At 49.6% G+C, this 17,453-nt stretch overlaps 2 protein-coding genes across 2 annotated transcripts; both read left to right on the forward strand.

Annotated features, from left to right (window-relative positions):
* Positions 1–4,697: 4,697 nt before the first annotated feature.
* On the forward strand, positions 4,698–7,297 carry LOC100840847 (phospholipase A1 EG1, chloroplastic/mitochondrial). Its single transcript, XM_003576039.2, has 2 exons — positions 4,698–6,693; positions 6,769–7,297. Exon 1 carries the CDS (start codon positions 4,796–4,798, stop codon positions 6,137–6,139), a length of 1,344 nt encoding a protein of 447 aa, XP_003576087.1. The 5' UTR covers positions 4,698–4,795; the 3' UTR covers positions 6,140–6,693; positions 6,769–7,297.
* A 2,073-nt stretch (positions 7,298–9,370) lies between these two features.
* Positions 9,371–17,412, forward strand: LOC100835575 (probable beta-D-xylosidase 7). Its single transcript, XM_003577567.4, has 4 exons — positions 9,371–9,977; positions 11,946–12,397; positions 12,588–12,685; positions 15,894–17,412. Exons 1-4 carry the CDS (start codon positions 9,591–9,593, stop codon positions 17,258–17,260), a joined length of 2,304 nt encoding a protein of 767 aa, XP_003577615.1. The 5' UTR covers positions 9,371–9,590; the 3' UTR covers positions 17,261–17,412.
* Positions 17,413–17,453: the final 41 nt, after the last annotated feature.

Below are 17,453 nucleotides of genomic sequence, written 5' to 3' on the forward strand. Positions count from 1 at the left end.
CCAGCTTTTTTATTTACCGTGTGGACTCTTGAATGCAGAGCATCGGGGACTTGTGGACCGAACATGCCTGAAAGCATCTGTATTTCGTAAAAGTAGGTCCGTAAAAAACATATAATTAAGGTAGACTTTAAAACTGTTTTAGGTGTCAATTTGCGTATGGCAGAATAGATTCTTACGAGTGTAGTTTTACAGTACCGTGCAGGCATAGGTGGATTTGACCGGTGGCCGACGCATGATGAAGGTGGATGAAATGAGGAGTTAGACCTTAACGGTGGTGGTGGAGTTGGACCCCTACGATGACCCAGTAAACATTTTACTGTCCAGAGTTTTTTTAACAGTGGCAGATTTAGGATTGTCCGAACCATATGGCTAAACTAGGCTCAATTAGGAAACCCAGGGCTAATCTTTTGTTAGTTTTTTTTTGCCAAATCACTGCTGCTAAATACATGTATTAGCTGCCCACACCTAGGTTGTAGCCCCAGTTTCCTAGGTGTGCCTCCGCCTCTGGTTTTGAAGGTCCTGTTTAGAGCATTTTCACACAGAACCCAAAATATTTACATGCCAAACTATATATTATGGATCTGCTACAGAGATGTTCTAAGAGGAGTATCCTAAATTGTTACGAAAATAGAAATTAAACTATAAACGAGAGAGACACGAATTTTAACGTGGAAACCCTTTCGGGAAAAACCACGGACACACGAAAGCGCAACTTCACTATGTTGGAGTATTACGAGCATGAGACGGCAGGCCTTCTTTAGGTGTGACTACATGAGATATATATAACGGGCAATAAACATGAGTCCTAATAGGACAACAAAAACGAGTTCAACTCGTATACCAACACAAAACCCAAATCTATCCTGCTACGTCTAACAGAGTTGGTAACGGATTCGGATCATATTTCAACAATCTCCACCTTGAGCCGAATTCCCTCCAGTAGTAGAAGAAAGTAAACACCTCCAAACAAATGAGCATAAACATCTTGTGCGTCAAAATTCATAGGACTAGTGAGTAATACCAACTAAGCCTGAGCAAAGCTCAAACTTATTGGCAGAAACTGGTTTTGTCATCATATCAGCATTACAGTAATTGTCGTACCTCGAAAGTGGTAAAGGTTTGCAGTCTTCATATCACCTTTCATCACAACAAGAGAATCTTTTGTGATCTTGACGATCTCATCTCCACCTGAATACTTGTATCCTTTATTGTCAAGAGTACTCAAAGAGATAAGATTTTTCTTCAAACTCCGAATGTGGCGAACATCCGATAAAGTTCTGATGGTGCCATCAAACATCTTGATTTGAATGGTGCCAATGCCTGCAATCTCGCACGGCGAATCATCCCCCATAAACACAGAACGATTTGGCATCGCTTCATACGTTGCAAACCACTTGCGGAGTCATGTGAAAAGTACATGTTGTATCAAGAACCAAAACATCTCTCATTTTGGAATCACCGGTAACGATAACGAGAACATCACCATCAAAATCTTGTTTGCTAACAACGGTGGCTCGGGCATCATCCTCTTGTTGATCCTTCTGTTTGAATTTGTCATTCCTTTTCTCCTTGTTTTGCAACTTGTAACACGGAGATTTCATGCCCGTTTTTCTTGCAATATTTGCAAAACTTGTATTTGCCTCTATTACCATTATTTGAGCTCCTCTCATTTGTCCTGCCACGAACAGATAATCCCTCACCATGGGAAGAACTTGAACCAACGTGAAACACCATATGCTTTATCTTCTCCTTGGAGGGAAAAACTTCATAAACCTCATTAAGCGTGAGAGTATCACGACTGTATAATATGGTATCTCTAAAATTGGTATAAGAACTTGGCAGTGAACATAGGAGCATTAAACACATATCTTCTTCATCATACTTAACTTCCATTGCCACTAGGTCAGATATAATCTCCTTAAACTCAGTGATGTGATTTAACACATTACCTCCTTCCTGCAGTCGATGGAGAAATAACTTTTGCTTCAGATGCATTTTACTGGTGAGATCTTTTGACATGCAAATTTCTTTCAGCTTTGACCATAAAGCGGCGGCTGTCTTCTCAACCAAAACTTCTTACAAAATATTGTTGTGTAAATGAAGTTGGATTTGGGATAGAGCTTTGCGATCCTTTCTCTTCTCCTCATCAGTCCAGTTAGTAGATTTCTTTTTTGCAAAACCATCCAGTGCATCATCATCGGCTTGCGCCAATAACGCCCGCATCTTGACTTGTCATAGAAAAAACCTTTTGTCACGATCCAACAACGGAAGGTCGTACTTGACGGTAGCCATGAGTAAATGAAACTGTACGCACAAAGTAAGACAAGCCGAAAACAATCCTTGATTGAATTAATTTGCGGACAAAAAACTGGATAAATAGCACATAATAAAACCCGGAGTGTTCGTAGTAATTTAGACGAGAACTTTTGAACAGCACTTCACGTGTGCTGCTTGCAGACCGAATTGCTTTTGGCTCCACGTGAGAAAAGCCAATAGCAAAGATCGATTTTTCCTCTGACAGAGACTTGCTCGATCGATTTTACTCCGTGGTCTGCCTCAGTCTGCAGCGTCTGGCACTGCTGCAGTCTTCGGACGGATTGATGCTGCGCTCTGTGGAGCGTGCTGCTGCCTCAGATCGAAAAACCGAACAGGGAACCAACTCGGTGACCATGTTGGATTCGGTAATAGCAGCGGAACGGTCGATCTCGAAACGGACACCGGCGAGAGCTCGAACTCGGAGGAACGAAAAAACGACTGGCCGGAAGCCATCTGATACCACTTATTACGAAAATAGAGATTAAACTATAAATGAGAGACATGAAATTTAACGTGAAAACCCTCGCAGGAAAAATCATGGACGCACGAAGACGCAATTTTATTATGTTGGAGTATTACAAGCACGAGATGACATGCCGTCTTTAGGTGTGACTAGATGAGGTATATATAACGAGCAATAAACATGAGTTCTGATAGGACAAAGAAAACGAATTCAACTCGTATACCAACACAAAACCCAAACCTATCCTGCTACTAGACACGGATTCAGATCATATTTCAACATAAATAAATTACTGGCAAAAATTGATGATGTTGAAGCTGAACTCAACTGACTGCGACAGGTGGCTGTGTTAGTCATGCATGGCATACTTTTTCCCCTGTTGATTTAACCGGTACTTCCAATCGTCGATGGTGTTTTTCTGCTCACAGAAGTCGTCTAACCGAGCTCTCGTCTACTCTCTTCAGTTACCCCACGTCAGCACATGCATGTCACGTTTGCAGGCCAGTCCAAGTTAAGCCCTCTAGGTCAAAAGGCAAAGAGTTATACTAACACTTATTTCATCGAGTCATTCAGAACTGATCATGGAAAATGACAAAAGGCTAGGGACACCGGCCTCCGGAGTAGGATCTAACAAATAGTTTATGGTCGGTACATTTTGCTGAGCTCAACAGCATGGACTATGGTGATGTAGTCGCCAACAAACCCCATGTTAGCTTGCAAGGGTGGTCTATTTATAATCCATGTCATGCTATTGGCTGAATGTGGTGTGGGGCACTTGATATCAACTCTCAAGAGTTGTTTGATCACGAAGCTTTACCAGTAAACACAACGAGAAAAGACTAAAATGGCATTAGGGGGAACAACTCCGGTCGGCCGGCCGTTTTAATAAGGACCAAAGTTTCAGATCGAACAAACAGAAAACACCAATGATGTCGGATAACATATACGCATACGTGCAAGTTCACGACCAGGAATGGATAGGGCTGTGTGTAGGACATAGCTTAATGATACAACCTTATCCTGAACCGTGCCTTTTTTTTCTATGTTCCAAACAACTTTGCATAAGGTACACGCGTGATATAACCCCATATCATGTCACATGCATGTGTATCTTCTATTCTTCTTAAACTTTTGAGTATTTCGATCCGATTTTGCAACTTCCGGCTGATTCTGTGACAGCGGCAATTCGACACTGCAATCATACAGATCAGCGTTGTACTAGCTATTTATACTGGTTGTACACCTACTTCTGGTATCGGAGAAAAAAGTACACAGTATCAGAGAAAAAAGACAGTACAGTACAATGGTGTGCAAGGCCCAGTGCACTTACTTCTGCTATCGGGCCTCCCTGAACTGGCCAGCCCAAACGGGACGCGGAGTTTGGGCTCCTGTGGTGGCATACTCCCAGTGTGTTCGAATGATGCATGGACTTTGAAAGCTGTGCTGGTTCATTTTGAAAAATCGATCAAAACAGAAGTACTATCTTCCTTCCATAATTTTTTCTCAAATCTGCTTAAAATGGATGTATTTATTCGTAAAAAACGTCTGGATACATAAAATATTTCGACAAAAATTATGCAAGGGAGACACCGACTGCTAAAAAGCTCGTCAATCCATGACTAATCATTTGATACGGAACTAACCCTGTCGTCTGAACTTAGCCGCTCGTACGTACGTGGATGCATCAATGTATAGCCAGCCAGGCAGGCTTCGGGTCTAACCCGGTAAAGATGGACCCGGAACCGACCACTTTTACTTTTTATTTCGTCCCGGTCAAATCTGCGCGCCAACGCACGCAAACTGTCCACCTCCCACGCCGAGTTATGCACGACTTTGCCACCCGAAAGAAAACCAACCGTGTAGGCAGGCGCCTACATATATACACCACTGCCACTGTACGTACTGCACTACTACTACTGATCGATCCACATTCAAGCTGAATCCACATACTGAGCCGCGCAAAGTCTTCCTACCCTCTCTTGTACGTGCACACCTCCGGCTCCGTCTCTCCCCGAGATGGTGGCCGCGCGTCTCGCCGTGGCTCCGAGTTCGCCCACGAAGCGCCTCCGCGCTTGCATGCCGCCATCGGCAGCGTCCAGCACGCTGCGCCTTAGCACCAGCGCCTCGCAGAAGCCCGCAACGACGACTACGGCGATGATGGCGGCCGTGCCAGCTTCTTCCGCGGTGCCACCTTCAGTTGTACCAGATGTCGTCCGTTCCGACTTGCGGCACGCGGCAGAGGCTCTGTCGTGGCAAGAGCTGCACGGCGCCAACCACTGGCAAGGACTGCTGCAGCCGCTCCACCCGCTTCTCCGTGCCGAGGTCGTCCGGTATGGGGAGCTCGTCGAAGCCTGCTACCGCGCGTTCGACCTCGACCCGAGCTCCAAGCGGTACCTGAACTGCAAGCACGGGAAGAAGCAGATCCTGCAGGCGGTCGGCATGGCCGACTCCGGCTACGTGGTGACCAAGTACATCTACGCAGCCCCCGACGTCCCTGCACTGCCATTCGGCGTGTGCCGGCCTTGCAGCAAGAGCCGGTGGATCGGGTACGTGGCCGTCGCCTCAGAAAGTGTGGCCGGCCGCCGGCGTACTACTGACATCCTCGTCTCCTTCCGGGGCACCGTGACGTGGTCGGAATGGCTGGCGAATTTCATGAGCGCGCTCGCCCCGGCGCGGTTCGACCCCGCCGACCCGCGCCCGGACGTCAGGGTCGAGTCGGGGTTCCTCTCACTCTACACCTCCGACAACGACACGGGCAAATTCACCACCGGCAGCTGCCGCAACCAGCTCCTCTCCGAGATCTCTCGCCTCATCGTCGAGCACAAGGACGAGGACGTCAGCATAACCCTGGCCGGCCACAGCATGGGGAGCTCCCTCGCACTCCTGCTTGGCTACGACCTGGCCGAGCTCGGCATGAACCAGGGTGTCCCGATCACCGTGTTCTCCTTCGGCGGGCCGCGGGTCGGCAACCAAGAGTTCAAGAACCGGTGCGGCGAGCTCGGCATCAGGGTGCTGCGGGTGGCGAACTTGAACGACCCGGTGACCAAGATGCCCGGCGTCGTCTTCAACGAGAGGGCTGCTAGGGTTCTGGACGGGCGGTTTGAGATGCCCTGGAGCAAGGCGTGCTACGCGCACGTAGGCGTTGAGGTGGCACTCAACTTCTTCAAGACTGGCGATCTGGCCTGCCTGCACGACCTGCGGGCGTACATCGATCAGCTTTTGAAGTGCCCTGATCAGGATGTCGCTACTGATTCCACGGTGAGAAGGGTGAGAGATAGGGTTGCGTCTATGTTTGAGTCGTGGAGATTGCAAATGGCGGTGATTCGCACCGGTGAGTTGCTGCGGGCGCTAGGGATTTAACGTACGTGTCGACTGTCGACATTGTGTATGCATTCATCTGATGATGATCACCGTAGGTGCAGCCGCTATATATATATAGTACTAGGTGCTTTTTGCCGCTCTCCGGCAATTGTTTTCTTTGGAGTGCAGCTGGCTTCTCTCAGGGCGATCGAGCTCGATTTCTCCTCCCCGTTAGCTCCTGTTAACTAGAGGAAGAAGAGATATATGCTCTCCCCTGAACCCCACTTTCTTTGAGTTGTTATCCCTTCGAATAAATCCCGATTCAATCAAGTCTTACTCCAGTTGTAGCCCAAGATCTGCAGCAAGCTCGGTGTAGCTGCTGCTTGATGGAATCGTAGCTTTTTTTCATTTAGGAATCGTAGCTATGGTGTCGACTCCGTCGGGAAGCGAGGAGGCCGCGTGTGCCTCAGAGCAGTTGCTGGCCACGAGGCCCACGACATTGGGCCGGCCCATGGGGCTGAATTTTCTGATCTTGTGCGTGTCGTTTCCTGCTAGCCAGGCTTGGAATTCTCCTCCCGAAGACCACGCATGTGCTGGTCATGGCAGCGAGCCTGGTACGTGCTGCTCTTCTCCTTTTTCTGGTGTACTACAGTGCTTCTTCATGGGCTTGGCTTGGTTGATTTTTCCAGGTGAGGAGGTACGTTTCGTGCTCCAAGATGAATGTCCCATGGAATCCGTGTTGTTGTTTGTGCACTGAAGGGGGGTTCCTGGATGGCAATATCGGGGATGATTCCTTCGCTGCACATCACCCGATTGATGTCGTCTTTTGTTGGGATTTGAAGTCTTATCAGAGGGGGGGACGTTAAAGTTTTTTCTTGCAAGTGTTTATGCTGCATGACGGAAGCTAGGCAAGATGGTGACCACTCAGAGCATGATGAGTCTCCTTCATTCGGGTTGATTCTCGACGTCCCCAAATTCAATGTAAGAGATGATTTCAAGTTGGGCTCAGTGAAGCTTCCTTCATCTACAACTCAACTGCTATCAAGCTCAAGTGCAGAAGCCTGCTTGATTGCTAAGAGAGAGAGTCGTTGGCTGGCTAGCACTCTCGAGGTGCTTGAAGATTCCAGCGGTGCTTGTGTGCCAAATCTCTTAATTGACCGGCCATCATCCCGTTGTGATCTTCTCATCATCGGGTCGATGTCTTTTTCATGTCTCCTATTTGTGCAGTGTGACACTATTCGTACCTGCTCTCTTTCCGACAGCTTTGTAACCCTCCGTCCTAGCCATTTTATAATATGTATAAATCTTGTTTATTAAAAAATACATATGCATTTTTACGTGACGAATGCAATTAATATTATGTAATATGAGCATGATGAATTGGCAGCTGGAGCTGAACTACTAGTAGTTCGATAATGAGGGGTCTAGCGGAGGTGGCCCGTTAGTGGTGACATTTTCCATGTCACCCAACTAAGACTTATTAGTGATGAATTTTTTCAGTTCAGCATTGTTAGATCGCTCAGCGCGACCCATTAGCGGTGATGAATCATCGCTAGCGGGTCACTATCTGTGACGCCGTCAATGATGACCAATACAGCATGTTCTTGAGCCCGCATTGAAAAATTCGTCACTAAAAAGCCTTGCCTGCATGTGGCCCATCAGTGTCTGGAGTATCCATTGACGGACATGTGATCATCTGCTGAAATGTGAAAGAGTAAAGTCTGTTTTCAATCGTGAACTTGTAAAGCCGTTCAAAGTCAAACCTCCACCTCTTAATCCCTAAAATCAGCACCCCAGTAAGCCTTACTGTTCCTGCCATTTTTTTATGGAACTGTTCCTGCCATTGGTGACCTTAGAACGTATACAAATACGGATTGCCGGCAAAACCAAATAATGTCTGTTTGAAACCTTGAACTTGTAGAGCCGGTCAAAATTGAACCTTCACCCCCTAATACCTAAAATCAACTCCCTTGTCGTACTATTCTCGGCCATTAGTGACCTTCGAACATATACAGATAATGACTACCGGCATGGCCACATTCAAGCCTGAGATCATTGACTAACTATTGTTGGGTGGATTTTGTGTGATGGAAAAATTACAAAATCACCGCTTTATTAATTACATAATGCATGAATGACTTATATTTCAGTTGCAATCTAGTTCTTTCCGATTAAGCATATGGACACAACTAAGATAGTGAATGTGAGATTTTGTTCTCCAACAGTACCATTCGAATAGCCTATACATTTTTTAAAGCAATTGAGCCTTCCTATAGCGAGTGTCGCAATGTGATTTAGCGTCAGCTAACGTTACTAGGCTCGACCATGGCCATGTCAGCAATCCGGTATTGTAAACCTAAACATTCTTATGAGCAATATAGACCAGTAATAGTCAGAGTGCTGATTTTAAGGATGGGAAAGTGAAGGTTCAATTTCGATTGGCTCTACAAGATCAAGATTTAAAATAGACTTTACCTAGTGTGAAAAGTTACTAAGTGTCTTACCCATCAGATACGAAGGTGTCTTACCCATCAGATACGAAGGTTTAAGACCAGTGTTAATTAAGTTGTGCTGTGGTACCATGAATTATTCATGCCCAACCAGCCAACCTACAGGTGTGCCAATGACCGTCCCATGAGGCGTGCAAAGGACGTGCCCTAGCTTCTACAGTAGCATACGTAGCAGAGAGAATGACGTGCGGGGGTTTATTTCCACTATACGCGATTCCGTGTGCGAACCTTACAAATACGATCAATTATCAACACGTACTTACGGGGTGAGTCTTCCATGTGCCCGTACCACATATGAACTGCTAGCTAGCAGTTTGATTTGTAAATTCTGACGTACGTATAACGTGCACAGTACACATTGCATACGTAAAAATGTGTGACGTGAATTGTGTGTGCCTGTGTTATGCATCCTCTATGTCCCTATCTATAAACAAGATATTATCTGAAGACGCTTAACCCTTTGGTTAGGTTCACATCAATTCGACGGAACGCATTCATCTACTGTAGAATTAATTATTGAAGAGCTAGCTAGCCTTTACCAATCGAGATCTCTTACTAATTAACCGAGGCCACGAAACGGATATGCCAAGGAATGGAGAAACCCAGCACGCAAGTTACATATCTCATCAGTCCACACATTATCCCCCTAATATTTAAAAAAAAAAATCTAAATCCACGCCGAAAGGAAAAGAACAACACGCGCGCATGCAACATCATATTCCATCTTCATTACTCCACATACGAATGAGAGGATGTGAGATTATTCTCTTAATGGCCACCTTAGCTAGCTAGCAGTACAGCAGGACGTCACACGCAACCCCTGCGAGAGCCGAGAGACTCGTGGTTGGCACTTGGCTGGCTCCCATACGCCAGAAAACGCCTATTTAGGCGAACGAGCACTCCCAGCCGCGCCCTTACCTTAACCCATCCATTATTCGTGTCACATCGTCCCCTTCCTCCTGAATCCTAATAACTTGTTATCTCGCCCGCCGCCCGGCGCGATGGGACAGACCCTGCTGCTTCTGCTTCTCACGCTGCCGTCGCTAATGGCGGCGGTGGCTCTGGCGGGCGACCCTCCATTCTCGTGCGGGCAGGCGTCGTCCTCGTACGCGTTCTGCGACGCGGCGCTTCCAGTGGCGCAGCGGGCGGCGGACCTGGTGTCGCGGCTGACGGCGGCGGAGAAGGTGGCGCAGCTGGGCGACGAGGCGGCGGGCGTGCCGCGGCTGGGCGTCCCGGGGTACAAGTGGTGGAACGAGGCGCTGCACGGGCTGGCCACCTCCGGAAAGGGACTCCACTTCGACGGCGCCGTCCGCAGCGCCACCAGCTTCCCGCAGGTCTGCCTCACCGCCGCCGCCTTCGACGACGACCTCTGGTTCCGTATCGGCCAGGTAAGTATATAGTTGTACTCCGTACGTGCTTTACTTACGCGCGCGGCCCTGTGAACTCCACGGTTTTTGCTTCTTCGGCGCCTTTTGCTTTCTCGCGTAATGTTGGTTTGGATCGTCCCTGGTTCCGGCCGGCGGTTAGTTGGCTTGCTCGGGTCCCGGGCGGGACCCATGCATCATGCATGCATGCACGCGCGTGCTTCCATGCTGGCATGCATCATGCACGGCCCTTTCTGTGCGGGGGGTTTTGATTTACTGTTGGTTTTTGATCCGTGATTGGGAAAGAGACAAAGAGTGCGGCTGTTTGTTCCTGTGGATGCTCATGCTCGTGGTTGCTGAGGATTTGCTATCGAGCTGCTCACTCCGATTCTAAATTCATGCTGTGGTTTTAAGTATAAATCTAAACTAAAACCACGACAAGTTTATGATCGGAAGTAGTATATTTTTGTTGCTAGTTTAATTTTCTGCCACCTGCGTATTGCCCAGGCAGCTTCGTCAATGATTTCGAGTTTATTAGTGGCCCAGTAAGAACTACAGTAAATTGATATTAAACATCTAGCTGGAAAATTTATGGCACAAAACTTCTGTAAATCAGGCGGATTGGGATTGTATCTCTGATCCGGCTGGTCAGAAAAGTCCTTAGTCATTGCCATGATTAAATACTGGCCTAGGTACCATAAATTTCTTCCTTTCGTGCTTCATGGAAAACCATCATACTCTTCCCCAACTAGGACTACCAAGGCCACCAAGTTCAAAAGACGGGGACATACTTTCCTCTTAGCTGTGAATTGGGATGGCACCGCCAAGGGTGACGATCGGCGGCCTGCGAGAGTCAAATGTACGTTGTTTACTGCACAAACGTTCGGACAAACTGCCTTGTACAGCTATGCCGTTAGGCAGCTCGAAAAGGTCCAGCAAAGGGACAGCACGTGAGTACATGGCGTACGCGGTTAGAGCCAAAGGCACGGGGAGGACGAGGAATGTTTGTGCGGGAAAGAAAAGAGGAACCTTTTCGTGTTCGGGGAGCCACATGTGAGCAACAGATCTGATACGAATAGATCGGTCCTTTTGCCATGGTGCCTAGCCTTTTTGTTACACTGTTCTCCGTGGGAATGTACTATGGATAGTGCCCACAAGGGCACAAAAGGCCGTGCCTTTTTATAACACTGTCTCTGCTAACACCCGAAACCAATTCCAAGCGGAGTAATCCTAAAAAAACAACTAGCATCCACATTGCAGACATCTAATATGCGTGATCAGTACGCCCACGATCTTGACGCCATGCATGTATCTAATGCTAGATACATGCATGTGGTTTGATTCTGGAAGATATTTAATTATTAAAGGTGATTGTTGTCAAGGGTGTCTAGTTTGGCTGAATTCACGTTGGAGTTCCACAAAAAAGGTGTTAGGCGTTTCCCTAACAAGCAATAAATGTTTAGGCCGTTCTTTAGAAATTACTAATTGTTAGGTTTGTTTGCAAATGAAGCACTAGAGATTGCTGGTGTACTTTAGATATTACTAATTGTTAGGTTTGTTTGCAAATGATTAATGTAGATTTTTCGTTTTGCGCAAGTACCAACTCATCCCATTTTGTATTTGCAATTAAATCATCCAAGAGGCTGTGCATAATTAGCAGACTTAAGTGCAAGTCTCTGTTTTTGACATCGTAAACCCATTACTAATTCTATCGTACTTAAAAGAGTTCTATTGTCTTAAAAATCATTAGCTCCATTAATGGATTATACCTTCGGTTCACACCAATTAAAGTTCCAGCTGCAACATATAACTAGAGTATTTTGCAAAAGGCCTCGCCATGTGGCCACCAAGTAGTGTGCATGGCAAGCATGTCTTATTGTCTTTTCCGTCCGCATACCTCCTTTTGATCTTACCTTTATCGTTCACGCTCGATTGCCTGCCATGTGAAATTCATCTCACCCTGATGCGTGCATCCTGTATTCCCATGTACAGGCGATTGGCAGGGAGGCGAGGGCGCTGTACAACCTCGGGCAGGCGGAGGGTCTCACCATGTGGTCCCCGAACGTGAACATCTACCGTGACCCGCGGTGGGGCCGCGGGCAGGAGACCCCCGGAGAGGACCCCACGACGGCGAGCCGCTACGCGGTGGCCTTCGTCCGTGGGATGCAGGGGAACTCGACGTCGCTGCTGCAGGCCTCGGCTTGCTGCAAGCACGCAACGGCGTATGACTTGGAGGACTGGAACGGCGTGGCCCGGTACAATTTTGACGCTAAGGTGACGGCGCAGGACCTGGAGGACACGTTCAACCCGCCCTTCAGGAGCTGCGTCGTGGACGGGAAGGCCAGCTGCGTCATGTGCGCCTACACCGGCATCAATGGTGTCCCCGCCTGCGCCAACGCCGACCTCCTCACCAAGACCGTCCGGGGAGACTGGGGTCTGGACGGGTATGTACGTGTAAAACACTTTTTTTTTGTTTACTCGATCTCTTTTGGCCCGGCCTGACTGCAATTTTCACGGGTTACAAACTTTTTCGACATTTCACGGGTCAATTTGTTTCGTGGAGTCACATGCATCCGGTCTTACGGCTGGGGGCTACTGGGGGGTACTGATGTGTTTTTTGGTTGTTTGCGGCAGGTATACCGCTTCGGACTGTGACGCCGTCGCCATCATGCGTGACGCACAGCGGTATGCGCAGTCGCCAGAGGACGCGGTTGCACTTGCCCTCAAGGCTGGTACGTACATCGTAGTAATATAGCGCCGCTGTAGCGTCTGGGAAAGGCTCCCGCTACGCAGTTTTAGTTACGCAGTTTTAGCGCTAACCTAAGAAAAACGCTATTAACTCCGCTAATCATGGATCGTCAGCGCGCTAAGCTGCCCATGCGGTAATTATTTTTGGGGCTTTTGGCACAGGCATGGCCTAAAATTCCATCGCATCTCAAGTAATGCCTCAGGTCATTGTAGTTTTCTAGATTTGAAAAAAAACATCAGATTAAATTCTGCTGTTGTCCCAATATATGCACTGTTGGCATTATTATGGTTAGGTACCACCTTGATTGCATTACAAGTGGTGTTTCTAAGTGTCAAAAAGTTTCTACTGATGTCAAGTAGAATATTTCTTTTATCATATGATGCCTCATTTATTGATACTTTTTATGATTTTTTAAAAATCCGCTAAATGTCTTAGCGCCGCTATAGCATGTATAACTTCTGGAGCAGGCTGCCGCTAAATGGCTTAGCCCGCTATTTAAAACTATGAGTAATATACAGATTTAGTACATTGCTAGCTTAGCGATTTTACACGAATTTGGAACAAGCCTGTTAATTCACGACTCAAACTCATGCACTTTCTTGGAGTGGCCTCTGCGGGAACGAGGCCGTTGGACTGGGCTGCTCTTGGTTACCAGACCAGTGATTTATCCTCCCTTGATGCTGACTTCATGGAGTCCGAAATTAAGGCGGCTGTGTTCTCTATCCCCTCCGTCAAGGCCCCTGCCCCCAATGGCTTCATTGGCGCCTTCTTCAAATCCTGCTGGGAGACCATCAAGAGTGATGTGGTCGCCACCATCCTCTGGATGGCTGATCTGAGGGGGGCCAGCATGCACGTTATCAACTCCGCAAACATTATCTTGCTGGCCAAGAAACCGGACGCGATTCGTGTTGCTGACTACCGCCCTATCAGTCTCATTCATAGTATGTCCAAGATTTTCTCCAAACTTCTGGCTTTAAGGCTGGCTCTAGAACTGGGAACCCTCGTGTCCACCTGTCAAAGTGCCTTCATCAAAACACGTTGCATCGAATTTCCTCTTCGTCCAGAACTCCATAAAGGCTCTTCACCGCGCTCACACTCCTAGCCTCTTCCTTAAGTTGGACATCTCCAAGGCGTTCGATTCGGTCGAGTGGACATACCTCCTTGAGGTGCTCCAACATCTCGGATTCGGGCCCCGGTGGCGGGACTGGATCTGCCTCTCCCTGGTCACGGCATCTTCACGTGTCCTCCTCAACGGGTGCCCGGGGTCTCCCTTCCTCCATCGACGCGGCTTGCGCCAAGGGGATCCTCTCTCCCCCATGCTCTTCATCTTGGCCATTGATCCTCTCCAGGTCATCCTACGTCGGGCTGAGGAATGCGACCTTCTGCAACCTGTGGGTGCCCGCTCGGTCCGTTGTAGGATCTCCCTTTATGCTGACGATGCTGGCATTTTCGCCAATCCGATCAAGGAGGAGATCGACTCCATCTCGGCCATCCTCCATCTCTTTGGGGAGGCTAGTGGTCTCATCACGAATGTCTCCAAGTCTGAGGCTTTCCCGATCCGTTGCGAGGAGATCAATCTGACGGACATTCTCGCGGGCTTTCCGGCTAAGATTCGCCTCCTTCCCCGGCAAATATTTGGGATTGCCCCTTCACTTTCGTAGGCTGCAGAAGGTCGACTTCCAGCCCCTCATTGACAAGGTGGGGGCCGCCTCAAAGGTTGGAAGGGTAAGAACCTCTCTCGGGCTGGGCGTGTGACGCTCACCAAGGCGGTCCTTACTTCTACGGCGACCTACCACCTCTCGGTCATCAACATACCAAAATGGGTCCGCGCAAAGCTCGACAAAATCTCCAGGGGTTTCATCTGGGTGACGACAGTGAGACTGCTGGGGGCGGTCATGCGTTGATCAATTGGAAAACGATGTGCAAACCAAAGGCCCTGGGTGGCCTCGGGATCGCGGACATCGAACGCTTCAGGAGGGCCCTCAGACTTTGATGGCCTTGGCTCAAATGGATCGAGCCTGACAGGCCTTGGGTTGGTTCCTGTCTACCCTGCGATAGTGCGGATATGGCGTTGTTTCGTGCTTCCACCAGGATCACGGTGTGGGACGGTAACACGGCTCAGTTCTGGCTCGACAACTGGTCTGGGGCTGGAGCCTTCTGCTGCCGGGCTCCTGAGCTTTTTAAGATTGCATCCCGTAAGAACAGATCAGTGTGCAAAGAGATGACGGACGGAAACTGGATCAGAGCGGTCGGCCGTCTCTCCTCCCTCGCGCAGCTGCATGAATTCGTCGATCTCACCAACATTGTCAGCTCCATCGTCCTGGACCCCCAACGCCCGAACTCCATCACCTGGGTTTGGACCAAGGACGGCGCCTACTCCTGGCGCTCCGCTTACCTGGCCCAGTTCGTTGGCTCCCACCCGCGCTTTTTAACCTCCAAAGTCTGGGAGGCACACATGGAGCCAAAATGCAAAGTTTTCTCCTGGCTCCTCCTGCACAACCGCATTCTCACCGCTGATAGGCTCGCCATCCGCGGTTGGCCCCACGATCCCACATGTCAGCTCTGTTTAGGGGGCCACGAGACGGCCACTCATCTTTGCAAGGACTGTCCTTTCACCAGGGAGGTTCGGCGACTTGTGTGTCACTGGACGGGTGTGGTCATGGCTCCGGCTGAATCTTTCGACTCCATTAACGAGTGGTGGGATGCCTCCCTTCCCCATACCAGCAAAACTGCTAGGAGAAGAGCAAGTGGTCACCTCATCTACGTCTGGTGGAACGTCTGGAAGGAACGCAACTGCCGCATCTTCAACCACTCTCGTCTCACCTTCGTCGAGGTTGCCCACAGGACTTTTGAGGACATCATCCAACGTAGCGTTGTCTTCGGCCTCAATGCCGTTGGCCTTGTCTTAGAGCCGAACTAGGTGCTCGGTGTACGAGGGTTTTGGGTGTTCCCCCGGCTTAGTTAAAACACCACTTCTCTGTAAATACTTGTTGCTTTCTTCTTAATGAAAAGGCAGCCCGTTCCCCCCAAAAAAAAACTCATGCACTTTCGTGAGCCGTCAATTGCACTAGGGAGGTTTCTACGTCATGTCATCCTATTATCCAGCATTGATTTTCTTATATACACTGGTTCGCCTAATTTTGCCGTCAATTTGCAATCTGATGATTGGGATTTGGCACTGTCTCTGTCAGGACTGGACATTGACTGCGGGACCTATATGCAGCAGCACGCTGCGGCCGCGATCCAGCAGGGGAAGATCACGGAAGAGGACATCGACAAGGCCCTCAAGAACCTCTTCGCCATCCGGATGCGGCTGGGCCACTTCGACGGCGACCCGAGGACCAACATGTACGGCGGCCTCGGAGCCGCCGACATCTGCACCGCGGAACACAGGAGCCTCGCCCTCGACGCCGCGCAGGACGGCATCGTCCTTCTCAAGAACGACGCCGGCATCCTCCCGCTGGACCGGGCGGCGGTTGCCTCCACGGCAGTCATCGGCCCCAACGCCAACAACCCCGGCGCGCTCATCGCCAACTACTTCGGCCCACCCTGCGAGTCCACGACGCCGCTCAAGGGGATCCAGGGGTACGTCAAGGACGCCAGGTTCCTTGCCGGGTGCAGCTCCACGGCGTGCGACGTAGCCACCACAGACCAAGCGGCCGCGCTGGCGAGCACGTCGGACTACGTGTTCCTGTTCATGGGACTGGGCCAGCGGCAAGAAAGCGAAGGGCGCGATAGGACGAGCCTGCTGCTCCCCGGGAAGCAGCAGAGCCTCATCACTGCGGTGGCGGACGCGGCCCAGAGGCCGGTCATCTTGGTGCTTCTCAGCGGCGGCCCGGTGGACGTGACATTCGCGCAAACAAACCCGAAGATCGGCGCCATCCTGTGGGCAGGATACCCGGGCCAGGCCGGCGGGCTCGCAATCGCCAGGGTGCTCTTTGGGGATCACAACCCTTCGGGGAGGTTGCCGGTGACATGGTACCCCGAAGAGTTCACCAACGTGCCCATGACGGACATGCGGATGCGCGCAGACCCAGCCAACGGCTATCCCGGCCGGAGCTATCGCTTCTACCAGGGCAAGACCGTCTACAAGTTCGGCTACGGCCTCAGCTACTCCAGTTACTCTCGCCGGCTACTCTCATCTGGGACGAGCACGCCGGCACCCAACGCGGACTTACTCGCCAGTCTTACTACCACAATGCCATCTGCGGAAAACATCCTCGGGAGCTACCACGTGGAACAGATAGGCGCTCAAGGCTGCGAGATGCTCAAGTTCCCGGCCGTGGTCGAGGTGCAGAACCACGGCCCCATGGACGGCAAGCAATCGGTGCTCATGTACCTCAGGTGGCCCAATGCCACGGCCGGCCGGCCCGAAAGGCAGCTGATCGGCTTCAAGAAGGAGCATCTCAAGGCTGGGGAGAAAGCTCACATCAAGTTTGAGATCCGCCCGTGTGAGCACTTGAGCAGGGTAAGGGAAGATGGCAACAAGGTGATAGACAGAGGGTCTCATTTCCTCAGGGTTGACAAGCATGAGTTGGAGATCACATTCGGGGCTTGAGTTCTAGACTGCAGGGAAGTAGAGGCGGATACAGTGATTCTCTTATTTATAATTTTATTGCATTGTTCGTGGAAAGTGGAAACTGAGGTTTCTCTAGGCTGTAAGAGATGTGTTTACTGCCGCTTCCAATAAAAGCTCAACCTAGTCTAACAGAGATATATCTTCCAGTAGTCATAAAAAGAAAAGCATGTCT

This window comes from Brachypodium distachyon, chromosome 4 (genome assembly GCF_000005505.3).
Source record: "Brachypodium distachyon strain Bd21 chromosome 4, Brachypodium_distachyon_v3.0, whole genome shotgun sequence".
Classification (NCBI taxonomy): Eukaryota; Viridiplantae; Streptophyta; class Magnoliopsida; order Poales; family Poaceae; genus Brachypodium; species Brachypodium distachyon.